This window comes from Bos mutus, chromosome 26, assembly GCF_027580195.1.
Source record: "Bos mutus isolate GX-2022 chromosome 26, NWIPB_WYAK_1.1, whole genome shotgun sequence".
Lineage (NCBI taxonomy): Eukaryota > Metazoa > Chordata > Mammalia > Artiodactyla > Bovidae > Bos > Bos mutus.
Genome location: NC_091642.1, coordinates 27260833 through 27287673, shown reverse-complemented (window position 1 = coordinate 27287673; position 26841 = coordinate 27260833). Strand labels below are relative to the sequence as shown.

General features: G+C 49.7%; 1 protein-coding gene across 3 annotated transcripts in view; it reads right to left on the bottom strand.

Annotated features, from left to right (window-relative positions):
• The window catches only part of SH3PXD2A (SH3 and PX domains 2A), a 246986-nt gene extending 220345 nt beyond the window's left edge, over positions 1 to 26641 (bottom strand). Inside the window, exon 1 of one of the 3 annotated variants that reach the window (XM_005888033.3) lies at positions 26043 to 26641. In XM_005888033.3, coding sequence (XP_005888095.2) covers positions 26043 to 26114 — 72 coding nt within the window. In that variant the 5' untranslated portion in view covers positions 26115 to 26641. The remainder of the gene's footprint in view (positions 1 to 26042) is intronic. The other 2 variants (XM_070363555.1, XM_070363556.1) reach the window with 2 other exon arrangements.
• Between the last annotated feature and the right edge of the window lie 200 nt (positions 26642 to 26841).

The following is a 26841-nucleotide window of genomic DNA, read 5'->3' as shown; positions in this document are numbered from 1 at the left end:
GGCCAAAGTACTGGAGTTTCAGCTTCAGCATCAGTCCTTCCAATGAATATTTAGGACTGATTTCCTTTAGGATGGACTGGTTGGATCTCCTTTTAGTCCAAGGGACTCTCAAGAGTCTTCTCCAACACCACAGTTCAAAAGCATCAATTCTTTGGTGCTCAGCTTTCTTTATAGTCCAACTCTCACATCCATACATGACCACTGGAAAAACCATAGCCTTGACTAGATGGAGCTTTGTGGACAAAGTAATGTCTATGCTTTTGAATATGCTGTCTAGGTTGGTCATAACTTTCCTTCCAAGGAGTAAGTGTCTTTTAATTTCATGGCTGCAATCACCATCTGCAGTGATTTGGAGCTCAGAAAAATAAAGTTAGCCACTGTTTCCACTGTTTTCCCATCTATCTGCCATGAAATGATGGGACCAGATGCCATGATGTTAGTTTTCTGAATGTTGAGCTTTAAGCCAACTTTTTCACTCTCCCCTTTCACTTTCATCAAGAGGCTCTTTAGTTCTTCTTCACTTTCTGCCATAAGGGTGGTATCATCTGCATATCTGAGGTTATTGATATTTCTCCCAGCAATCTTGATTCCAGCCTGTGCTTCCTCCAGCCCAGCGTTTCTCATGATGTACTCTGCATATAAGTTAAATAAGCAGGGTGACAATATACAGCCTTGACGTACTCCTTTTCCTATTTGGAACCAGTCTGTTGTTCCATGTCCGGTTCTAACTGTTGCTTCCTGACCTGCATACAGGCTTGAAACTTAACATTCAAAAAACTAAGATCATGGCATCCAGTCCCATCACTTCATGGCAAATAGATGGGGAAACAATGGAAATAGTAACAGACTTTATTTTCTTGGGCTCCAAAATCACTGCAGATGGTGACTGCAGCCATGAAATTAAAAGATGCTTCCTCCTTGGAAGAAAAGCTATACCCCAACCCAGACAGTACCCCAACCCAGACAGCATGATAAAAAGCAGAGACATTACTTGACTGACAAAGGTCCATCTAGTCAAAGCTATGGTTTTTCCAGTAGTCATGTATGGATGTGAGAGTCGGACCATAAAGAAATCAAAGTGCTGAAGAACTGATGCTTTTGAACTGTGGTGTTGGAGAAGACTCTTGAGAGTCCCCTGGACTGCAAGGAGATTCAACCAGTCAATCCTGAAGGAAATCAGTCCTGAATATTCATTGGAGGGACTGATGCTGAAGCTGAAACTGCAGTACTTTGGCCACCTGATGTGAAGAACTCACTTATTAGAAAAGACCCTGATGCTGAGAAAGATTGAAGGCGGGAGGAGAAGGGGAGGACAGAGGATGAGATGGTTGGATGGCATCACCAACTCAATGGACATGAGTTTGAGCAAGCTTAAGGAGTTGGTGATGGACAGGGAATGCTGCAGTGCTGCAGTCCATGGGGCTGCAAAGAGTCAGACACAACTGAGTGACTGAACTGAACTGAAAGGGGTTGCAGATTATCAAGTCTTAACCTTAAAGCAGAATGGAGTCAACTCTGTGGATGAACTGCAGCTACCTCCAACCTCTTATGTTACAGTCCAGCGAGGGCTATAGATCTGCCTTTTGTTTCTTTTACTCTAGTTCAGTGGTTCTGATGCTGCACAGAATCATGCACAAAGCACCCTCAGCACTGAACTGGGAGAGCAATTTAAGGGATGTTCAGTCCTCCTTGTTGGAGCCTGACCCACTCATCACGTGTTGCTGCATCACACTGCCATCCCCTCCTGGTCTTCCGGTTTCCTTAGTCCCTGAAGTCCAATCCATCCTTCACACCATGTGTGCAGTTACATCTTTAAACACATCCTGGGTCATGTCAAGCAACACCTCCAGGGGCTTCTTGTGCTTGCAGGGAAGTTTGAACACCCAAGCATGATGCTCCAGCCCCAGGCCCCAGTCTCTCTTCATGTCCCAAGGTCCCACAACCAGTCTCCTCAGGGCTCCCCATCATCTATTGGCTGCTCTGTCGCCGCCTTCCCCAGAATTGTCTTTCCCTCACCCCTACCCGCTTAATAGCCTAAGGAATGAGAGCACGAGCTCCAGAGGCCAGGGCTCCTGGCTCTGATTCCCAGCCCACCAATCACTGACTCTGCCACCCTGGCTAAGACTCTTTCCTCTTTGGTAAGATGGTGATGCGATAACACGTCTACCTCCCAGAGTTGTGAGGATTAAAGGACAGGGAACTCAGAAAGCACTCAACAGTGCAGGGCACAGAGTAAGCAATCCGCTGGACATACACATGTGCTCATGGGCACACAGACGCACACACGCTCCTGTGCACATCTGCTCTTGTATCTCCACAAAGCATTCATTTCATGCTCAGTGCTCTAATAAATGATACATCCCACCCAAGGCACTGAACAGATAAGCTCTACTCCCAGGTAGGGCTCACCCAGTGTGGTGGGCTCTGGGCTACTTTTGTAATTGCTACTTTTGCTATTTCAAGAGTCACTCAACCAAATTCTGTGTTGGAATCAAAGCTATGTTAAGATGCCCCTATCTTTCTTGCCCTTTTAAATTCTGATTTAGACCCAACTTCCATACCAATGACCAAGGCACCTGATTCTGAGTTTAATATTTTTCCTCAATAAATACAAAATGAATTTTTTTAATATGAATTATTGCTTTATGGTAACTTTGCAAAATCATTAAATAAACAAAGAAGGAATACATTTAAACGTTAAAAAGTTTTAACTTTTTATTAACTTATCTTTTTAACTTGGGAATTGTATTATAATTTTTTACTTTGAAAAAGTAAAAAATTTGTTTTACATTTCATTGGAATATAAACTTGTTTTACATTTTTTACATTTCATTGTTTTTTTTTTTACATTGTTTTTTTTTTACATTTCATTGTAATATAAACTCCCTAGGACAGGGATTTTTGTCTGCTTTTGTGTGCTATATAGTCTTGAACCTAGAACAATGCCTGGCACATAGTAGGCATTTAACAAACCTTTGCTGAATGAGTGAATGAACAAATGAAGAATACATGTAACATATAACAAATCCTTCTAGGTGGCAATCAAAATAAATAAAGGCTAAAATTTTAACATTTTTTAAATTAGAGAAACACATTATGGAAAAAGTTTAAATACCTTGTTCTCCTCCCAGCCCCATTTCTCTCTCCCCATCTAGAAGTGGCCAGTTTCATGAATTTTTTTGTGTGTTTCCTTCTGATCTGTGTTTTTATACTTTTTCCACAAACATATGTAAACATGTATAAGGCACTATTTTCTTGGGAATAATTTTTAATTTATAGTAATGGTATGAAATTTAGATAAATAATATTTACATAAATGGTGCAAGAGATAATATTCTATTGCTTGCTTTTTCACTCAGTATTGTTCTGGGGATCATTCCAGGTTGACACTTATAAATTTTATTCACATTAACTGCACAGAATTCCATCATATGAATATAGCATATTTATTTATCCATCCTCTTCTCCTGTGATTTTGTGTTATTCCAAGTGGCAGCCTTAATTCACAGAGTATTCCAGTTTTCTTCCTCCCCAGGCACATGGTAGGACTCTGCTTCCACCAGCAATATCTGAGGCTCCCCACTTCCTTATAGTCTAAACAATACTTGGTATTGTTAAGACATTTCCCCCTGTGCTTTCCAACAGGGAATCACATAATCTTTTGAACAAAACTGCTAAGTAGGGTACTCAGAGGACAGAATATACCAAATACTTGGGTTGACCAAAAAGCCCTTTGCATTGTGCCTTTTGCTTTTAAACATTACTTTAGCCTGATGCTCGGCCATAAATTGTGGACGGAGATGTAAGATAATACTATGTTCCTGAACTGATTTCACAAACATCAGGGATCCACAAGGGTCTTCATTGGAAATGTCAGTTCTCATTGTATGAAATTAGATACTGAAGGAATAGAAAAATGGATTAAATGTGGGCTGACCTACCTGTCCTAAATCCCAGACACTCTTTCCTACCAATGTCGCTTTGACAACGTATCCTACAAAAATAGTAGCCTAAGTTCCCAAATACACACACACACACACACACACACATATATATATACATATGGATGTTTAGGGCACTACTATCTAAAATGGTGAAAATAAAAAAGTTGAAAATGACCTAAATGTTTATTAATCCTATAGTTTTTTAAATTATAATTTTTTTTGCTATCTACTTCTGAACTGCCTTAAGAGTAAGATGATAAATTTCTATATAGCTGAAGATAGTTTTAGATGGGATTTAGTTACTTGCAGCCAAATGCCTCCTAACGGATTTCCAGTTTTGCACTGGACCAGCTCTAGCTAGAGGACAAACAAATGCTGTTTGAGTCCATATACGCAGAGGACTCCAAAACACTTGGCGACTTCCCCATCAGCTGCCCCCAAGAGATAAGTCCCATGACCCTGTGTCTCAAGGGAGGAGAGCCTGACCAGGAACCCAGGGACTTTCACCAGAATGTGGTAAGGGGGCTGGGAAGTTAGTCAACATTAAAAACAAATAAAGATGCTGTGTTGTCTCTCTCCCCATCCCCTCCCGGAATGAGAGTCCCCCGGGACAGATAAGCAAAGACTTTGCACAGTTTCCACCCTGCCCCCACGCTGCTGACCAGGCCAGAGGAAGTAATGGAAATAAACTCTAGGCACATTCAACATTTTCCTACAAGATCCAGCCTCCACCAGCTTCAAAACAGGAGAGCAGCAGAGAAGAGCCAGATGCTCCAAAAGGTAGGGAGAGGAGATGCTCCAGGAGAACCTGTGCTTGGGGCCACAAGCCACCTGCCAAGGCTGTGGTGAGGCTCTGTGCCCTGGGCTCCTGGGCCAGCACAAAAAAAGAATCAAGCTTCTCCCATAAGCCATCAAAGGGCTGATGGTGGATGAACTTGGAAAGCCTTATATCAGTGAAAGAAAGTCAGTCACAAAAGTCCACATAGTTGTTGATTCTATTTATATAAAATGTCCAGAATAGGCAAATCCATAAGGACAGAAGGGAAATGAATTTCCAAGGGCTGGGGACCAGTGCGAGGGAGGAGGTTAGAAGTGATAGCTAAAGCATACTTGCTTCTTGGGGTAATAAAAGTGTTCCAAAATTGACTGTGCCACAATTCTATTAATATAAACATACCCCCAAACCACTGACCTGTGTACTTTAAATGGGTTGATTGTATGCTATGAGAATTGTATCTCATAAAGCTGTGCCCCAAAAAGGGGGGCGGTGGGCTAAGAGCATCAATGTGGACTACCTGCAGCCATAACATGAGGATGCCCTGCTCCCACTGTTTCCTGTGTTTTTATCATTAATAATGCTTCGATGCCAGCCACCAGCTCTATGAGTCTGTGCTGCTTTTATTATCCCTGAAGCTCAAGGAGATTAAAATAATTTCCCAGTCACGTGGCTTGTGGGGGACTCTGCCTCACCTGTAACTGCGGCACTCTGCCCCTCCACCCTAATTCACATCAGCAATTGTTGTTGTTGTTCAGTCACTAAGTCATGTCCAACTGTCCAACTATATAACACGCCAGGCTTCCCTGTCCTTCACTATCTCCCAGAGTTTGTTCCAACATGTACATTGAGTCAGTGATGCCGTATCAGCAGAGAGTCAAACAAGTCCACAGGGTTAACACCATAATAGTTTAACGCCTAATATTAATAGCATTGGTGCTGGGAATTTATTAAAGGATGGCTTTTGAAAATTTGGGCTGCTGAGGCTGCCTTGCCTGAATCCACCTACTTCCTAGGGTATAGCCTGGCTGATGTTTGGGGCACATGGGTGAGGCAGAGTGGCTCTTTACGGTTCTCAGGAACGCTGGCAGGAACTGTCTGCTCCTGAGGAGTTGTTTGGAATCGCTGAGCTGGCTGGGTACCAGGGAGTCCTCTCCCAGCAGCTCGGGGAACCCAAGGGTATCTGAGCTCCATGAATGAGTCCCAGGACACATATCTGGGACCTCGGCTTCTGTGGGATTTCCCACTGGTCTGACATGAGCTCTCATGGGTGGGAGCGGCCAGGCAAGCCCAGGGGCCCCACTGATTTTGTCTGTCAAGAATGCACACTGATGAAATGGCTGCCCTCTGCTCCTTCCAGGAATCCAGGCTAGGGAGGCCTGTTTCTCTGCAAGTCACCTTATTAGAGGTTAGATCACATAACAGATAACATAGACATTTCCACACTACCCCAGCCGCATACACCTGGACACGTGACTGGCTCACCGTAAAACAGGAGGTGGACATTTGCTCTTGAAGGGTAAAACCAAGTATAAGGTTCCTTACTCAGCAGAAGTGTGTACCTTCCCTCTCCTTGAGGCCCGGGGATGAACCCAAGGACTCTTGCAGCTTCCTCCCCACCCCTTCTCAATTCCTTCCCCGCTTCCTCAGTCTCTCCTCCATCTTCACCCCGGTCAGGGTCACAAGTCCTTCCTGGGATCAGGCCCTCTGGCGTGTCTACATCAGTCTGGTTCAGGCGGCCCTGCCTCACAGCCTTCCTCCAAGGCCTCTTCTGAAGCCAGAAGTCATGTTCCTGAAGCAAGTGCCCTACATGGAGAGGAGAGCCCTTTCTGTGTGTGCAAAGTACGGTAGAATTCCACCCACCAGCTCACCCCACGTGGGTGGAGGGAGCAGGGGAGGGTAGACGTTAAGAGGTTGGTCAGACCCCAGTTCTACCACTTAATAGCGCTGTCACCGTGAGTCAGCGACTTAACCGTCCCCATCCCTAGTTTCCTTACCCATAAGATGGGAGTAATTCTATCTTTCTTCTGTGAGAGTGAAATGAGGTCTGCCAAACTCAGAAAAGGCACAGGAGAAAAGATAGTTATGGTAAATACACGTGAGAATCTATGAAACCATTTTATACTAAAATCTAAGTATTTCTGGACCCTTTAGCCTGATCATAAGGAACTTTCAAGGATACAAGATGGCCCCAGGAATATGCCTGATGAACAACGACCCAACAGCTTGTACTCCACATACACACACACACACATACATAAACATACCACATCCAAAACACACAGACACACACACACATAAACACACACTCCCAAACACACAGATATAAATACATCACCCAGACATATCCCCAAACACCCATAACATACACACATACACAAGATATCCCCAAATACACCCCCACAACACACCAACGCACACACAAGTGCACCTAACACATCCCCACATACATGTGCATTCCACACTCACTCATACACACTCCTTTTTTTCTATCTTCTTAAAGATGCTTTCACCAACTCTAAGGATACCAAGTCTCACCACAATTTCCAACACTGTTACAAGAAACTAGATTACAGCAATAAAAACAACAGAGTGTCTTGCTCGCATATGTCACCTTGTACCTGAGCACAGAGGCCAGAAACTCTCATCCTTACTTCCTCAGACACACACTGCTGACCTATGTTCCGGGCCTGACCTATGATGGATAAAGACACTAGATTTCTGTTTATCCATAAGTCCCTTGTTTGTTTACTTCTGTCCTGAGACAAGTTTATATAAGGTCAGATTCCCACGTTTCTAAGGCCCTGCTTCTCTCCGTCAAGTTTGCATTGACTGGGCTCCTTCTCTGATGAGGTCTGCAGAAGCTGCTGTATTGATTAAGAATTCTTCAGCCCTGCCCATGATGACTCACTGCCTCTTATTAACTTAAAAAAAAACCCTGGATCGCATAAGGATCTTTTCCAACTCTTCTATAACAAGAACCCCAGGAACCTCCAGAAAGACAGCACGGCCTGGGGAACTGAGTCTCAGAGGTTCTCACTCCGGCTCCACCATTTGTCAGCAGGAGGAAGCCAGCTATCACAGTTTGGGTTCATCCCAAAGCAGACCCTGAGACAAGGCCTTGGGTGCAGGCGGTTTACCAGGGAGATGATTCCTGGAACCCCCAAGTGAGGAAGTAGGGAAAGTGAGACCAGAAAAGGATAGAAGCTGATTGTTGTGGTTGTGCAGTCGCCAAGTTGTGTCCAACTCTTTGCAACCCCATGGACTACAGATGCCAGGCCTCCCTGTTCCTCACCATCTCCTGGAGTTTGCCCAAGTTCATGTCCATTGAATTGGTGATGCCATCCAACCATCTCATCCCGCCACCCTCTTTTCCTTCTGCCTTCAATCTTTCCCAGCATCAGGGTCTTTTCCAATGAGTCGGCTATTTGCATCAGGTGGCCAGAGTGCTGGAGCTTCAGCATCAGTCCTTCCAATGAGTATTCAGGGTTGATTTCCTTTAGGATTGCCTAGTTTGACCTCCCTGCAGTCCAAGGGAGTCTCAAGAGTCTTCTCCAGCACCATAATTGGAGCTGCACTCTGCCATCTTTGTGGTCCAACTCTCACATGTGTACATGACTACTGGAAAGGCCATAGCCTTGACTATACAGACCTTTGTCAGCAAAGTGATATCTTTGCTTTTTAATACACTGTCTAGGTTTGTCATAGCTTTCTTGCCAAGAAGCAATCATCTTCTATAGAGGGTACTTAATGGGCATGTCACTGCTGTGGGCATCTGGGGCTCAGTCCTGCTGGGGATCCTCTGGGCCTCTGGCTAGAAATTACTTCCAAATTGTCCCAGTGGAGAGCAAGCAGCTGAGATATCAACTCCCAGGGATGATGGAATGATGGGATGACAACTTGCCTCCACTCCCTCCCCTGGCCTCCCTCGGCTGTACCTGCTTGGGTGGAGCCCTAGCTGGAGAAAGCCCTCCCCCAGAGAGGTGAAGTGGGGAGAGGGGACAGGGGGAAGCAGGAGCGGGGAGTTGCCAGCATGCTGGAAGCCACTGCAGGGGAATTCAGGTGAGCTCAGGGTATGGGGGACGGGCACTGACGGTGTCCTCCACATGTACAGTGCCTCTCCAAGCCTCTCTTACCTGCAAAACGGGCAGAAGACCTGCAGCCCTTCCTAGCAGGCCCCTCAGAGCCAGCAAGACCATTTGTGGGGAGCGTGACAACCTGGGACACCGCTGGTACCAGCAGGAGGCACCGCCACCCTCTGTGGGGGCTACCCTGCTGCAATAACCCCCTCCTCCCAGAAGCTGCTCATGAGAGAGAGGTGTGGGAAGAGTGTGATTCAAGGTTCCTGGTCAGCAAGGTCAGGCTGGAGTCCACCGACCCCCACCCCCGGTCCCCATGCCAAACCCCAAGGCTGTTTAAATGGCCACCAGAAGGAGAGTGGCCCTGAGATGCTTTCCCCGGTCTCGGGTTCTCAGAGTGACCCTACGAGGAAGGCCTGGGCACAGTCATCTGAGGAAACTGAGCTGGAGCGGTGAGCAGCAGGCTCAGCACTGGATAACCCCCTCCTCTAGAACATGCCGCGACCCCCAACCCAGATGCCTCTATCACACACGCCAGGTGGCTTCTCAAGGCTTCTCTATGTATATCTGTCAGGCCTGGATTGATGGGGAGCTGCCTACACCTGCCCTGCTGGCTCAGCTGACAACAGGGACCCTCAGGCAGCACTAACCCTGCCCCAGGCACTGTTCTAAGTGCCTTTATCATCATTATCTCATTTAATCCTCCCAACAATCCTATGAGGATGGCACTGTTATTATCCCCATTTTATAGAAGAGGAGACTGAAGAACAGAGAAGTTAAGTGACTCGTCTAAGGTCATACGGAAGTAAATGGAAGAGGGGAAACTTGGATTTAGGCAATCTGGTTCCAGGGTCCTGCTCTAAACTACTTTGCTATGTTCCTTTCAAAAGTGCAGCCTCATTCTCATCACTGTCTATCAGAAAGTGTTACCCCAAATGTTGGGAATGAAACTGCCACTGACCTTTCTCCTGGGACAAGAACAGCACGGCGGAGAAAAGACAGCACACTCAGCCTCCTTTTTAAAGATCAGGCTTCCAGGAAGACGGGGCAAACGCTCCATGCTGAGTGAGGGTCTCTTTTCTGGGGGCTTCATGTGCCCACAGTGGCATGTAGCACTGAAGTCAAACACAATTGGGGTCAAGTGCCTTTTTTTTCCTTTTTGAGAACGATAACTCTGGATGCTTTAATTGGGGCTCCCAATACAATCTTTCCACAAGGGAGGATAGATTGCAAGGAAGAGTCAAAAACACAAGAGTTTCCCGGAGTATGGAGCCAAGGCGAGCTGGCCCACAGGGAGGTGGTGGAGATCACATGAAAGAACATCTTGGGGCTCACACATCAGCAGAGATAACTGGTCAACCCCAGGGGATCTGCCCCACCAGTTGAAGGCAGGTCATGGCCTCGGACTCAGTCTTCTTTCCGTTTCTTATATTACATCAGCAGAACCACTGCCAAGTAGAACAGAAATCCCAGCTTTCCTTGCTTGTGCCTGCATCCTGCTTTATAACCAGTTCTGCCATCACCCCCGCTCCCCACCCTCAGCCTTTCAAGTGGAAGTTCTGAACACAGGCTAGAAACAAAGCCAAGTGAACGGGCACAGCCGTGCGAATCCAGCCCTTAGGAGAGGAGCCATTCTGTCAGTTCTTGAATGTGTGCCTGCAAATGACTCTTTCAGGGGGTGTTCTGTCTTATCTGTCAAAGGGAGCACACATTATTCCATTCATCGAGCTCTTATTCTGTGCCTGGCACTGCTCATCTACTCCTCACCACCAGCCTGGGAGAGGCGTTTATTACCCATGTTGTCCAGATGAGAAACTTCGGTGGGGAGGGCTCCAGTACCTCCCTGGTAGGCACAAATTTCCTGAGTGCTAAAGAGAGGACTCAGCCAGTCTGGCTTCAATGGCAGAAGCCAGACAGCACTGTACCGTCTTAATCCTCACAGGATGCCAGGATATAGAACCCATGACCAGATTTTTGTCGTTGTTGTTTAGTCACTAAGTCACATCTAACTCTCTTGTGACACTGGACTGTAGCCCGCCAGGCTCCTCTGTCCATGGAATTTCCCCGGCAAGAATACTGGAGTGGGTTGCCATTTCCTTCTCCAGGGGATCTTCCCAACCCAGGGATTGAACCCACATCATCTGCATTGCAAGTGGATTCTTTTACCACTGAGCCACTGGGGCAGCACAGATTTTCACAGAGAAGGAAACTGAGGTTCAGAGTTAGGCTACCTGCCCGAAGTCAGCAGCTAAGCAGAAGAGCCAGGAGCAGAACTGATGTCAGAGTCTGGAGCCTGAGTTCTGTGATCACCATGAGCACCTGAAGGGCAGGAGGGGACAGTGCCAGCATGTGGCCAACAGGTCAGCACTGCCTGGGAGAGGGCATGCCAGGGCACACCAGCTGGCCACCAAGGCAGGCTCTGCAAAGTCCCCAATGCCCCATGCCATTAAACCCAACAGAGGCAGGGCCAAACGAAAGCCAGTGGCTGTTGACAGACGGGCAGCGACAGAGACGATACAGCCAACAGCTGCTGTTTATTTTGGGGCCTGGGAAGAAAGGAAGGACTAGTTAGGGCCCAGCTCATTCCAACAATAAACCGGGCAGGGCAGATGGGGAGGTGCCCCCTCCCAGCTAAAGTAACAGCCCTGGCCACCTGCTGGGCTTTGCTGAGAGCTGAATGGCCTAGGTGTCAGAAACGTCTTGCCAGACGCTCTAATCTGGCCTCCACCAACCGACACATTGCTCCCCACTCCACCCCGCCCCCCTCCCCAGCCCCAAGTGCTGGACTTGTAAATGGCCCAGGAAGACAATGGCACACAGCAAACCCACCCCCTGAAGTGTCAGGTTCCAGGAACAAATGGTTTTTCCTGTTTCAGGGACAAAGAGGGCCGCTCCTGCCTGCCATCAGTGGTCTCTGTTCCTGACTTCTATACTTGGTATCTAAGGTCTATGGACAACCTAGGCAGTGGCAAGACTGGCTGGCAGGATTCCCTGGAAGGCCAGGACATAAGATACAAGAGGCTTGTATCCCCATTGCCTGGCTCAGAACCCCAGGCCTGCCTCCTCCTAGCTTATAACCATTGGTAAATTAACCTCTCTGTGTCTCTGTTTTCTCATCAATAAAGTAAGGACTGTAAGAGTGCTTTTCTCATCAAGTTGTTGTAAGGATTCAATGAGCAAAGTGCTTAGCAGAATGACTGGTACATAATTCATGCTCCAAATATTATTAGTAGTATTATTATCATCATCATCACCATCGTCATCAATTAGCCTGGAAGTTTCCTTCTCACTGAACAGTGGAGGACAGCTTCCCTGGATATTACACATGGACTAAGCTAGCCCGTGATACAGGTGAACTAGAGACATCTGGTTCTTGATGCTATAATTGCACCTACTCCATGGATGAGAAAGGTTTTGGGGACTGGCCTGAGGATCTGACCACACTTAGAATATTACAAGGATGCATGCTTAGTCACTAAGTTGTGTCCGACTTTTTGCAACCCCATAGACTGTAGACTGCCAGGCTCCTCTGTCCATGGGATTTCCCAGACAAGAACAGGAATATATACTTGACATTTCAAATAACCAATTGCTACAATTGTAAGTTAAAAGCTGTGGTTCTTTTAAAAAAAAAAAAAAAGGAGTTGGGTAGGAGGAAAGGGGTTTAATAGAATAAAGACTTCATCTACAGATTTATCTCATTGTTTGAGGACCCACTGTGATCCAGACCTTCCACTAGCATTAGGGAAGGGGTGTTAAAGACGGGAGGATGTGGGGGCTGCCGCCTTTGTAGGAGCTTGCCACCCTCGGGCTCCCAGTCGGAGAAACTGCTTTCAGCATGGTGGTGCCCTGCACGCAAGTAGGTATTTTTGGCCAGTTTCCATCTTCAGCAAGTCAAGAAGCCTTGCTGCTGAGCAGAGCACCCTGCTCGGTCTGGACCCAAACTGGATCCTTTACCTGTCTGACCTCACTGCGCACTGCTCTCCCGTTGCTCATGCCCTGGGGCCATACCAGCCCCCTGTTCCTCCCTGAAAGGGCCAGGCATGGTCTTAGCTCAGGGCTTTAGCACTTGCTATTCCCTCTCCATCAACCACTTCCCCTCCAAACATCTGCAGGCCTCACTTGTCCTCCTCCTTCAGATCTTATTCAAAAGTCACTATACTCGGGGGCTGTCCCTGGCCAAGCTCTAAAAGCTAACACAGCAACTCACACCATGGCTGCCACTCCCTGTCTCCCTCCCCCCGCTCAGTTTTCTCTACAATGTTTATCCCCCATCTACCACACTCCAGATTTCACCAATTTTTCATTTGTTTATTGTTTCCCTTCCCCTATCAGAATGTGAGCTCCAAAAGGGCAGGGATTTTTAGCAGTCCTGCTATGTTCCCAGTGCCTGGCACACAGTTAACATTCAAATGTTGATTGAGTAACTGAATGAATGTATTAGTATTAAAATGAATGAATAAATGAATATAAATAAGCATCAGATCAGAGTCCAGCCCTCAAAAAGCTTTTTAACCAGTCAAGACATAGGCTTGCCCCAAACTGAGCAACCCAAGGTCATTCTTGGTAAGAGTTACAGGAGAGGTAAAAACAATAAACATTATAAAAATTCACAGACAGGAGACATTGTAAGATGAGAAGTCAAAAAAGCTTCTGAGAGGTGACAGAAACTAAGCAAAACCATGAAGCATGAGGACTTTCCTGGAGGTACACTGGCCAGGAATCCACCAGCCAGTGCAAGGGACATGGGTTCGATCCCCGGTCTGGGAAGACTCCACACGCCTTGGAGCAACTAAGCACCGTAAGTATGGAGTCTGTACTCTGGAGCCTGAAAACTGGAACTACTGAGCTCGCATCCCACAACTACTGAAGCCCGAGCACCCAGAACCTATGCTCCATAACAAAGAGAAGCCCCTGCCACCGCAGCAAGAGAAATCCCACACACAGCAACGAAGACCCAGTATAACCGAAAAAGGAAAAAAACTAGAAAACAAAACAAAAAAAACCCAACCAACCAACAAACAAAAAAGAACCATGAAGGATGACCAAGATAATAATAGCAACAGCTGCCATTTATTGAAAAACTATCATGCGCCCAACATTATGTAGAGTAACAGCCTGGCATGCTGCAGTCCATGGGGTCGCAAAGAGTCAGACACGACAGAGCGACTGAACTGAACTGATTTACATTTTACAGATGAGAAAGCTGAGGCCCATGGCAGAGAAGACATGTGAACAAGTGTAACAAGGCAGTAGGAGTTTCAGAGCTGAGCCCGTGGGGCAGAGGCGTTGTGCTCTGCTCCCATCCTCATGTCCTCAACTTCCAAATGCGGACACCTGAGGCCCTCTCCAGAGCTGTCCAGTTGCCAGAGCCTAGTTTAGCCAGAACAAGCAGCAGGCTGAAAGTGCCAGGGAAGTAAACCACTCCCTGCTCCCAGCCACGGTGCCATGCTAGCCCCCATCCTCCAGGAGACGATGGAGAGCCCCCGGCAGCTGGAGCTTCTGAAGGAGCAGGCTTTCAAAAGTGCTCTGGACAAGAGTCCGGGGGGAATAAAACTTTGAATCCCAAAATAGCGGCCAGACCTTGCTAGGGGTCCATTCTGGGTAGCAAGAGGCTTGTTATCTTATCCCAAGTGCCAGCTCCAACCACATCATGTGTCAATGGAGGGGCTTGGGGGGAAGGTCAGGGTGGGCAGATAACCAGGGTTTAGTCCAGACCCTTGAAGTTTTATCAGGGACCCACGTGATGTGTTCCCTAGGCCCCCAGCCTCTCGGGAAGCTCTTGAGAGACAAAACCACTATAAAGCTTCAGGGCCCCAGCCTTCCAAGGGAAGGCCTGCTGTACATAACCCTTTGGGTTCACTTCCCTTCTTCAGCCCAGGGCAGTACTCTCAGCTGTCTGTACCCCAACAGAACCACAGATCATGGCTGGGATTCCCAAGGGTGCATGAAGCAGAGGGAAAAATACAGCCACGGAGACCAGAGTCTGATGAAAACCAGAGTGGGTAGAGAAAGACCCAGTGCAGCTAGTTTTTGATATGTGTGGATGTCTCCAGCTGGGGGCAAGGACAAAAGACTGATACTTCCAACTAGCTACCTAACCTTTGTGTGGCAGGGATGGGTGAGCCATCAAACCTGCACGGGCTTTGTCCCTGCAGACATCTGGGTTCAAACCCCGGCTCTCACTGTTCAGGGCCATTTGACGCAGGGTGAGAGGCTGCCCCTCCCACAGGGATGATGCTCAGGGTGGCGATGGGGATTCCAGAAGACAGCAGATAAGAAGCCCCAGCCCCATGCTTGCACCTAGAAGGGCTCTACTCACACATTCTCTGACTCAACTTCCCCACTTCCCCTATCCGGGAGCCGCGACGTACAGTGATCATGGGAAAAATGAGGCTGCTTTTCTCCAACTGCCAGTGAGTGATGACTAAAGTCAATAATTAACCCCCGCTTGAGACCCAAGTCCAGACATTGCCTATTACAGGCCTTAGCTCTGCGAGAAAAGGATCAGTTTGCCAAGCTGCCTAGGCTTAGGCAAGCAAAAATCCCTGGGCAGCCACCTTCAGAAGCCCTGCCCTCATGGACAAGCAACTGGGTCCCTCCTGGGTGCCGGGGCCCTGTACTGAGAGCCTGCTGAGTCCTGCCCAGGAGGCAGAATTCAGGAAAGAACTGCATTCTCTCGGAGCCCCACTGCCAGCACCATGCCAGGCCTCCCTCCCTGTTGTTACAAAGAGAAATTCTCCCACACAGGCAAGGCCCTTAAAATAGCCCTTTGGGTCTGGGCCATCAGGAAACGGAATAAAGCTGGGTCAGAATGGGGCCTACCATTAAAGAGTTCACAGAGCAGCCGCTTCAAACGCCAGAGACAATCCCTCAGTGCTCAGAACCCTCAGGTGGGCAAAGCCGCAAGGCAAGCCCTCTCCATGAGGACTACTACTCCCCAGGAGGACCCTGTGCTGAGCCGGGAGAAGCCCCCGATACCCTGGGGCAGCACCCCGGATCCCTCTGGGAGAGGGACCCACATGTGAGTCATAGTGACAGTGTGACACAGGCATCGCCTAGGGCGAGGGGCTCAACACACCTGGCCCTGTGCTTGACTAACAGTGCGACCTCAATTTTCTGAGTCAGTCTCTTTATGAACAAAACAGGGTTTAAAATGCACATCCGCTCCATCCCTTACCCCACTTGCTCCGCCCTGAAGTTCACTATCAGCATTGGGCAGCACCCCACCCCCCTACCCCCTGGAGTGATCAATTTCCGCCAGGTCTGAAGTTCACACTCCAGGGATCCCAGAGACAGACAGGAGGGCCCCCACAGAACCCTGCTGCATAATTTATGCTGCACTGATACACAGAGAGGAAGGGATCCGGCCCCCACCCCACCCACGCACTTCCACCCAGGCTCAGGGAGGGCGGCTTCCTCACCAGGCAAAGGAAATGACAGCAAAGGCTGGAGAGGGCTGCTGAGTGGAGAGCAGAAAGTGCAGCTGCTTCCACATCACTAGCTCAGCCCCCTGGATGTCACCTCCTCCCCTCAGGTGACAGCAGGCAGAGATGGCACTGCAAATAGCTCTGTATTTCCCGTTCACAGAAATGACCAACTTGGAGAGAAGCAAAGTTCCCAGAGGTGGCTTTCTAGAGAACATCTTCACTAAGGGCCTAGAGTGGTCCTGAATTGACCCTGGCTACAACTGTGTGGATCACAATAAACTGTGGAAAATTCTGAAAGAGATGGGAATACCAGACCACCTGACCTGCCTCTTGAGAAACCTATATGCAGGTCAGGAAGCAACAGTTAGAACTGGACCTGGAACAACAGACTGGTTCCAAATAGGAAAAGGAGTCCGTCAAGGCTGTATACTGTCACCCTGCTTCTTTAACTTATATGCAGAGTACATCATGAGAAACGCTGGGCTGGAAGAAACACAAGCTGGAATCCAGATTGCCAGAAGAAATATCAATAACCTCAGATATGCAGATGATACCACCCTTATGGCAGAAAGTGAAGAGGAACTAAAAAGCCTCTTGATGAAAGTAAAGAGGAGAGTGAAAAAGTTGGCTTAAAGCTCAACATTCAGAAAACTAAGATCATGGCATCTGGTCCCATCACTTCATGGGAAATACATGGGGAAACAGTGGAAACAGTGTCAGACTTTATTTTGGGGGGCTCCAAAATCACTGCAGATGGTAATTGCAGCCCTGAAATTAAAAGACGCTTACTCCTTGGAAGGAAAGTTATAACCAACCTAGATAGCATATTCAAAAGCAGGGGCATTACTTTGCCAACTAAGGTCCGTCTAGTCAAGGCTATGGTTTTTCCAGTAGTCATGTATGGATGTGAGAGTTGGACTGTGAAGAAAGCTGGGCACCGAAGAATTGATGCTTTTGAACTGTGGTGTTGGAGAAGACTCTTGAGAGTCCCTTGGACGAAAAGGAGATCCAACCAGTCCATCCTAAAGGAGATCAGTCCTGGGTGTTCTTTGGAAGGACTGATGCTGAAGCTGAAACTCCAGTACTTTGGCCACCTCATGCGAAGAGTTGACTCATTGGAAAAGACTCTGATGCTCGGAGGGATTGGGGGCAGGAGGAGAAGGGGATGACAGAGGATGAGATGGCTGGATGGCATCACTGACTCGGTGGACATGAGTTTGAGTGAACTCCGAGAGTTGGTGATGGACAGGGAGGCCTGGCGTGCTGCAATTCATGGGGTTGCAAAGAGTCAGACACAACTGAGTGACTGAACTGAGCTGAACAGGCTTCTTGGAGTAGAAGTACGGCAGAGGGACCTTGTCTAGAAACTTGCTTCAATCAGGAAGAGCTCCTTTTGGTAAAGCATCTCCTTCCCAAATGATGAAGAAACCAGACAGAGGGTTCTAGGACCCCTTCACACAGCTATTTTCGCTAGGCTCAGCATTTTCCAAAGCAGCTTTCATATCTACCCTCCCCTCTGCAAGGCAGCAGGCCAGAAAGGAAGCAATGAGCCCATTTTCTAGATGGGCAAATGGAGATCGAGTGGGGAAGGTGACATGTGGAAGGTTTCCCATCTTAAGGAGCCAACCAGCCAGCCCTCAAGTGGAATCTCCTTGGGGCTTGGTCTTCCCAGACGCGAAGAGAGATCAAGGGCTGTGAGGCTGCTGTGGGAACAAAGTCAGCTTTGGAGCTGGCAGGCCTGGGTCAGCTTCTTAGCTGCATGGTGTTTGGCAATTCATTTTAAGCTCTCTGGACCTCCGCATCCTGGCCTGCGTGAAGCGGATGTCGGTAGTAACTACACACTTCAGCATGCTGTTTTGAGAGTTTCCATGTAAAACTCAGAACGTAAAAAACATTTAGAAATGTTAGCTGTTATTATAACATTTTCCCTAAAGAGTCAGGCTTACTGGGGCATCTGACAATGGGGTGAGGGTTAAATAAACCAAGAGGTAGTTTGAAGCACTGTCTTTCTAACTAAAACCAGTTGAGAGAGATGCTGAGATAGAAGACAACGCTGGCCTGAAAGTTTCAGGTGACGCTGAGACTTTGGAGACATCCTGGGCTCCCAGCAAGCTGTTCAGCATTAGCCCCCAGGCCCTCCGAGAACAAGGGTCTCCTCTCTTGCCACTGGGGTGCTTGAGTGGCAGCGCTGGGGACTGGAGATGGAAATGACCTCGCCGTGACATAAGGCCCTGGCAGCGGGCCCTCCACGGATGAGGCCCAAAGCAGTCAACACCTCACTTCTTGCTGCCCCTCCACCACCCTCATTCCCCAAGACCTCTGGGGTGCAATCAACTTTTATGAGGCAGCCTGACCTTTCCGAATAAGAGCTATAAACAGAGAAGGGCCAGGCGCTGGCCTGCCAACTGTAGAGTCCCCAACACACAGAGATGGTTCCCATCCCTACATAGGTAGCTCTGTTCCCGCCATGGCTGCAACAATGACCCTAAAGCCAGTTCTGGGGCTCACCAGAAGGACCCCACAGTGACAATCAGGTCCCGTCCCCTGCAATCCTTGGGAGGAACGGAAGTTGCAGAGGTGAAGCCTCTTGATGCGTATGTGAGGCTCTCAACAGCTGGTCACCCTTGCTCCCTGTCCTTCCCGGCTTGGGTTTTGCCCGTGTTTTCCTTGCATGCTCCACCTCCAGCACCTTTGCTTTCCCTTTCTTGGCATGCCTTCCCCTCTTTTTCCCACCTAAATCCTATTCTTTCCCACCCCATCCCCAGTTACTCCTTGAGGCCCATCACGAAGCTGGCCTTCGCCAGTCAGTCTTCCCTGAAAAACTCCAGTTCACAGAGAACTCCTTCTGAAGCTCTGAAAGTAAAACTGTTGGTTGCTCAGTCGTGTCCAACTCTTTGCAACCCCATGGACTGTAGCCCACCAGGCTCCTCTGTCCATGGAATTCTCCAGGCAAGAATACTGGAGAGGTTGCCATTTCCTTCTCTAGGGGATATTCCCAATCCAGGGATTGAACCCAGGTCTCCCACATTGTAGGCAGATTCTTTACCATCTGAGCCCCCAGGGAAGTGGGTCTTAATATTAGTACAAATGCCTATGCAGCACTTAATATGTGCCAGCTACTGTTCTAAGCTCTTTACATTTATCGACTCATTTACTCTTCACCACAGCCCTTTGAGCTAGGTCCTATTTACCCCTCATTTTTGTTTGTTTGGTTTGGTTTGTTTTTAACAGGTGAGGAAACTGAGGCACAGAGAGAGAAGGAACTTGCACCAAATCCCAGGGCAGTAAGTGGTAGAGACAGGATTCTGGCCTGGGGATAGCAGAGACCAGGAACTCTCCAACAATACAGCCTTCCAGACACACATCTTACTCTCAGGAGGTGTGGCCCAGACTCCTTGGTTCCTTTCACACTCCTCACATTTGACCTGGCTTTAATGGGGAAGAAAGTGACAAGCTCATAGACTCCGGTATCAGATGCCAGAGTAAGGATCCCAGCCCTGACACTGAATTACTCTGAGTGAGAGCTGCATAAACTTTCTGGGCCTCAGTTTCTACACCTGTAAAGTGGGGATAAAAACACTGACCTACTTCATGGGGAGGTTATGATGTTAAAATGAAATCCCCTCTGAAAGGTCTCTTCTGCACTGCCTGGCACATAGCAGGCACTCATATACTGGTTCTCCTCCTTCTCACTGCATCTCGACGTCCTCACTGGATTCTGCTCAGCACCTGCTGCTAATGTGAGCCACCTGGAGGCTCCTGGGGGCCTCCTTGTGGCCCAGTGTGCCACCCTCCCTCCCTCCTGTCCTGACTCCACTACACAGAGCAGCAGCCGAAGCAACCCGGTCCAGGCGAGAAGTCACACGCAGCCCTGGGAATCGCCTCCTGAAATGCTGATCACCCTCCTGGACTCTTCCGTCACTGTTGGCAATAGCCACGGCAGAGAACACCTCTGGCCCTGACTCAGAAACTGTTTCCAAAGCCAGAGTCTCCACCTCGTTTCCCACACACACCCCTTGTCCTTCCTGTTCCCGGGATCCCTGTCCTCACCCATGATCCTGTTCCTGGACTCTGAGAACTCAAGAGGAGTAAGTGTGACTACCGTATGTATAACTCTATTACTTGTTTTATTTCATTTAATAAAGAGGCAAAAGAGAACAGAGTTGCCTGTTAGGCTTTTTCTGGCCAAGAAATAGTCTGGTCAGTGACTCAGGCTGAGGAAATTAGAAGGCAATTTCCAGGGACCGTGGTGCAAACCCCAAAGTCAGAAGTCCTAACAACACTCCTCTAATTCACTGCCTCCACCGACGATTAACTCATGCTGGCCTCGGAATATCTCTTTGGAAAATGCAGCAGCTGGCGCTTATATTTCTGGATCTGGAACCGGTCTCCAATGACATCAAATAGGTTTATTTTTCCCTTCCCTTTGCCTCCCCTCTGCCTGCCACCACACATGGTGATTCCAATCCCGATTTGTCCCCCCAAGCCCTCACTCGGCTGGCTCTAAAGAGGACCATGATAAATGGCTGACTGTGTTCCTTCTTCCATCAGCCTTGAAGGATGTGGTCGGTTGTTCCATGAGCAGGAATCTTTGTCAGACCCATGAATCACCCCTAGATCACTTCCCTCCTTGGAGCAGGAGAAAAAACTTATGTGTGTGTGAGAGAGAGAGACAGACAGACAGACAGTAAGAAAACATGTATGTGTGCTCTGTCACTTCAGTGGTGTCCAACTCTGCACCTCTATCAACTGTAGCCTACCAGGCTCCTCTGTCCATGGGATTTCCCAGGCAAGAATACTGGAGTGGGTTGCCATGCCCTCCTCTAGGGGATCTTCCTGACCCAGGGATAGAACCCATGTCTCCTACATTGCAGGCAGATTCTTGACCCTCTGAGCCACCTGGGGAGCCCAAAAGAAAGCAGGGAAGAGTGCTGACCCATGTGTGGCACTGACTTTGGAGCTGGAATCCTATATGACCTTGCCCTCACCTGCAGCACCTCTCTACTCTGCTCCCCCAACACATGTTCCTTCCCAACACACCAGCAAGCCAACACTTGGACAGCTCCAGGAAGCCCTCCAGGTCTGAACAGCTGCTCCTTGTTTATCTGCTTCTTTTGTATGTTGAGTGTTTTCCATGGGGCATGTAGCCCACTTTCCCATCAGACTGTGAACAGCTGGCCTTCCTTTTTTGCCTCAGTCTTCCCTTCTCTCACAGCTTCGCCTATCAGATTCTAAATGTACTCACGGGTTTCAGTGATAAGGAGCACCAGACAGATGCTAGTATGTTGAGTACCCATGATGGGCGCCAGGTACTTACTTCAGTCGTGTCCAATTGTTTGTGACCCCATGGACTGTAGCTTGCCAGGCTCCTCTGTCCATGGGATTCTCCAGGCAAGAATACTGGAGTGGATTGCCATGTCCTCCTCCAGGGGATCTTCCCGACCCAGGGAGTGAACCCACATCTCTTCTGTCTCCTGCATTGGCAGGGGGACTCTTTACCACTAGCGCCACGAGGTAAGACACTAAAAGTAGAAGCTTTGCCCCCAAATTATCTCAGATCAATTTTCTAAAATCCTTGTAAGGTTACAGGTGAGGAAACTGAGACCCAGAGTGGCTGGCTCCAGGCTGCTCACCCAGGAAGAGTCAGAGCCAAGATTCAAACCCTGAACTGCCCAACACCAGTAATTCTACAGTGGGACTGGCCTGAGAAGACCCTGTCCATACTGCAGCTGCACATCCTTCTTCCCCTGGGGCTGGATCCACAGTCTAAGGGCTTAAGGAAAAAAAATGAAAGGCAGAGAAATGAATGGGTCTATGCCCAATTCCTAAAAATGTAGCTCCCAGGACCAAGCCCCAAATCTGCGATGCTCTAAACACACAGGAGAATGTATTATTTCTCCAGGGTGGATCCTTCATTTATCAGCTCAGGCATCACTGGAGAGCAGACATCATCTTGGGTTTGTTCTAATCCCCTGCCTCACAGTGACCTCCCCCCATTGCCTGTCACATGCTCTCCTCTGTGACACCAGGTCCCACATAGTGAGTGAGTTCTCAAACACCCCCTGGGATTGCTCTCTCGTTGTCCTGTAAATCTGAGCCTGGTCTCCACAACCAACTCCAGTGGAGGAGAAGGGCCTCATTGTAGGTTCATATCTTCCTCTGGAGGTGAAGTGACCTGAGTGGACCCACATCTCTAACTGGGAGACCCTGAGCAACTTCTCACCTCTCCATGTCTCAGCTCACCCATCTGTATAAAGAAATCAAAGACTTTGCATGGACTGTAGGAATCACATGAAATCTTACACATTGAGCATCTGGCACCAATGACAGTAACTGCTCACACTGGCTATTATTTGCATTCCCTGAAGAGTCCTGTAGAGGATCAGAACATTCACGACTGGTATTTGTCTGAAATAAACAATCAGGAGAGGAAATGACTGCGAAAGCACAACGCCTCTCAAATCCAAACAAATAATTTCTTGTTTGCTTTAGATGCGCCAGCTCCTCTCCAACACCATATGACTTGACTTACACCTACACATGCGTGTGGGTGCAAAGAATGTGAACCGGAGCTCACATCCTTATGGAAAGTTGTCAAAGGTAACTGCAGTTTGCATCCAGTGTCATTAGGACCGTTTGAAAGACAAGTGGTCTGAGGCCAAAGCCAGTTTACCTAAGGTCTCTCCAGGGACAGCTCCTAACAGCTGAGAGAGGAGCCCAACTCCAGGCATGGAGCCTGGTCTAAGCAGCAGCTGCCTACCTCCCCCAACACTCCTCCCTCCTAGCATCCCAAGCAAGGCCTTGGCAGAGAGGAAGGAAGCCAAGGGCTGACAGTACCACCCAAATGATGCAGGTCACCTGCCTGCCCTTTCATAAACAGGCCAAAACACAAGACCCTTGGTATCTAGGCGGCTCCACACCCATCCCAGAGACAAGCCTGCCTTTGGCTGGATGTCCTGAGAAGACCTCTGCAGTGTGTTCCCAGCGTTCTGGAGCCGGCAGAGCCCCTCCTGCTTGGGCCCCAGGCCTCTCATCAGCTAGCTCCGGCTAACGTGCATATCCCATAAAGCCGCTCAGCTCTGCAATTTGCCAAACTGCAGACTCAGAATTCACCATCACCTCACCAGGAGAGGTGGGAAGAGGGCAAGCTTCTACAGTGCAGAACAGCTTCCAGGACATACATGACACGGGCGCAGTGTGTCCTGCCAGCTACCCACACCAAAGTGCCTTGGCCAGAACACTTGACCTTCTGGTGTGTGGTGTCGGCCTTGCAGAGGCCAAGGGAGGAGGCGACCCTAGGCTTCAGAGGTGCTGCCTCCCCGCCTGGCTTCTCCTGCCCTGTTGGCCCCATCGACACATTCTACTATCAGCCCCCTCTCCTGATGCATTAATGCCCCGCACATGCAGGAACCTCTTGCTATGACCAGATATTTGTCTTCCTCAGCAACCCCAACCAGCCTTCCAGGGCGCTTAGATGAACCCAACAAACATGATGGGCAGAAGGCCAGTTAGACCCAGGTGCTGTGACTTGCTGTGTCACAAGCGACTCTACCCCAACCGGTTCTCAGTTTCCTTGTCTGTAAAATAACGGGTGGAGTCTCAGGAGTCCTCAGGTCCCTGCCAGCTCCACAGTTCCATAACACACAACACTGTCTCTTTTAGCTGTTTTCCACAACCTGCGTTCAGGGCTCTGTATGCTCCCGTCTGCTCAGTGACATCACTCCCGGCCCACATATAGCATCATTGATTCTTAACAAGGGAAGCGGACACATCCCAGAAAACACTGTCCATGAAAAGGGAGGAAATGATCATGTCAATGGAACTGGACGGGACTTTTTTTTTGTATTTTTCACAGAGAACAAGTTATTAGCAATCTTAAAACCCCAAATCTTTCTTCCTTCTTGCCAGACCATTAATAGCTGCTTTTCAAAAGTGCTTTCTTAGTCAGAATCATGCCAATCATAAGCTACCATCTAATGAGTGCCTTATGTGCCAGGACCGCACTAAGTGCTTTGCATGGATGATCTCATTTAATTCTCCAGACAATCCTATGAAGTAGATACTACTATTATCCTCATTTGAAAAATGAGGAAACTGAGGTACATGGAGGTTCAGTAAGTTGCCCAAAGTTGCACAGCTACTCAGTATGTGAGCCAGGCTTTGAACGAGAGCCTCTCACTCAAAGCCTCAGCACTAACAACCTCTCAACACTGCTCGCAGCGGGCCCCTAGTCCCTTTAGCAATGCTCCTGGCTAGTGTGTTCCACATCTGTAACCTTGGACATCACTGGTCATAGCTAAGGTCTGATGTTTCACCTAAGATCCACAGAGAGTGCCATCTGTTGAAAGCAGTGCCTACCTTACCTGAGGACTAGAAAAGAAGCCCTAAAACTGCAACATTAGAGAAAAGAAGTTAGGAAGGCTGACTTCATAATAAGGGCTGGGATATGCCAATGGACATCTGCCTCAGAGGAGGACGACCACATGGGAACCCAAATCCTCCAAAGACAGCTTTCTCCAAAGGGCAGGGCGGGGGGATGCCTGCTGGGCCAGTGATAGGAAAGGATGAACCCTCCCACCAGCACCCACCTTTCCGTCCCCTCAGGAACCAGACTCCTTGGTTCACCTCCTCCCCAACCTGAGTCCAAGCTCATTTATTCCACTAAAAAGAAACCCGAAGATCAGAGCTATTGGGGATAAAGACAGAAAGAGTAGCCTGAGGCTGACATTAGCACAAATCCAGTCCCCTTCCAACAAGGAAATAAAAGGCAGAGATCAACGTGCTGTCTAGGGCAGCAACCCACAGCCTGTTTTAATTGTGAAAATTAATGCTTTGAGCATTCTAAATGCTCCTTTAAATGCCTAATTTGCAAATAAGATGCAGTCCTTGCTGTCTCTTCTGTCTCAAGAACAGGAGCAAAGCTGCTAGGACTGGCAGCCTCGGGAGCCAAGGACACCATTTACTTCCTAAGGTGGGAAGGATGGGAAGACGGGATGGGCTGAGATGAAAGGGCGTCGCGTCCTACTGGCCCCCAGCTCGGCTCAGTCAACCTTAGCCCCTTCTCATTAAGTCTGGGAAGGCAGGGGGAGGGGCAGCCGGCCGCTCCTCAGAGACCACAGCAAACATTTCCCTCCTCGTGTCGGAGACGGAGCATCACTTAAGAGGACATGAACCCCGGTTAAGGGTCACGTCCAGAGGAGGGATAAAAGGAAAAGCCACAATTTTCCTCACACCGACCGACACGAGGGCTTTAAGAAGGTAATCAAAGCTCAGGGCTGAGGGTGGAGGTAGGGCAGAAGCGGCGGCTTCTCTCGGCCCCCCAGACCCAAGCCTGGGGAGACAGAGACCAGGGCACAAGTAGGAGGCTCGTGCAAGGCGTCCGTCCCCAGGGTAACCTCTGAAAGCATCTCGATCTGCGTGCGCCTGAGCGACCCGAGCCCCCAGGGAGGGCCGGGAAGATGCTCTTTCCCAACGGAGCTTCCCAGCAAGGGTTTGAAGAACGTTCCCCCCACCATCTATCAAAGCTCAGGCGGACAGATGACTTCACCGTTGTAACAGACAAGGGCAGCCACTTGCCAATTCCAATGCCAAAAAAAGAAAACGGGCGTGGGGCGGGGGGGTGGGGGGGAGCAGTGGAGGAAGGTCAGAAAAGGGTTCCCTGGAGATCACAGCCCTGCCAAGAGACTCCACCGCCAAAGGCTGCCCTGTAGGCGCTCAGCTCCGGGACTTACCACGGAGAGGGCTGAGGGGCCACCCAGGGGCCCTCAGGGGGTTCCTGGCCAGCCTCCCGCAGGGGTCGTGGGGGCGTACTCACATAGTGCTTGGAGGGGTTCCTCCGTTTCTCCACGTCCACCACGGTGGCATCTTGCACGCAGTAGGCGAGCATCTTCCCCCACAAAGCGAGTGGCGCCCCGGCGGCGTCACCTTCTCATCCCGGTCCGGCCCCGGCTCCTTGTCCCGCTTCCCGGGTTCCCGGGTCTCCCCAGCTACCTCGGGCCGGCGCGCCGCTACCCGGGCTCCCCAAGCCCACAGGTACAGCCGCTGGACCGGGGCTGTTCAGAGGGCACGCGGGCTCCGTGCGCCCGGGCGGCTCCCGTGGGCCTGCCGCGCTCCCCTTCCCTCCCGCGCCGCCGCAGCTCTCCGGCTCGCCCGCCCGCTCTCTCCGCCGCCCGGTGGGTCCGGCGGGAACTGGCGGAGCAGAGGAGGGGCGGGGGTGTGTCCCGCCGGCGAGGGGACGGGGCGGGGGCCCCGGAGCCTGCTGTCAGCGCGCTAGGGAGGGGCCGGCGGCGCCCCTTCTCTGCGCTCCGGCTCCGGGGGGCTCGGCGCTGACGGAGGCTGCGGGCGCAGGAGGCGGAGGCAGGGCCGGGCAGGCAGAGAAGGGAAGGGAGGGGAGAGAGGGGAAGCGCGCGGGGAGGGGCTCCGGGCCCGGGGGAGGGGCTCGGGGCGACGGGGAGGGGGGCTGCAGCCCGGCCGGAGAGGCCGGAGCGGGCCCGCGCGCCCCCACCGCGCAGAGAGCGCGGCCAGCGGCCTGGCGCGGCGCTGGGCGACTTGGCCAGGCACGGAAACTCGGGGTGGCTTCGGAGGGAGGAGGGGCGAGGGGGAATGAACCCAGA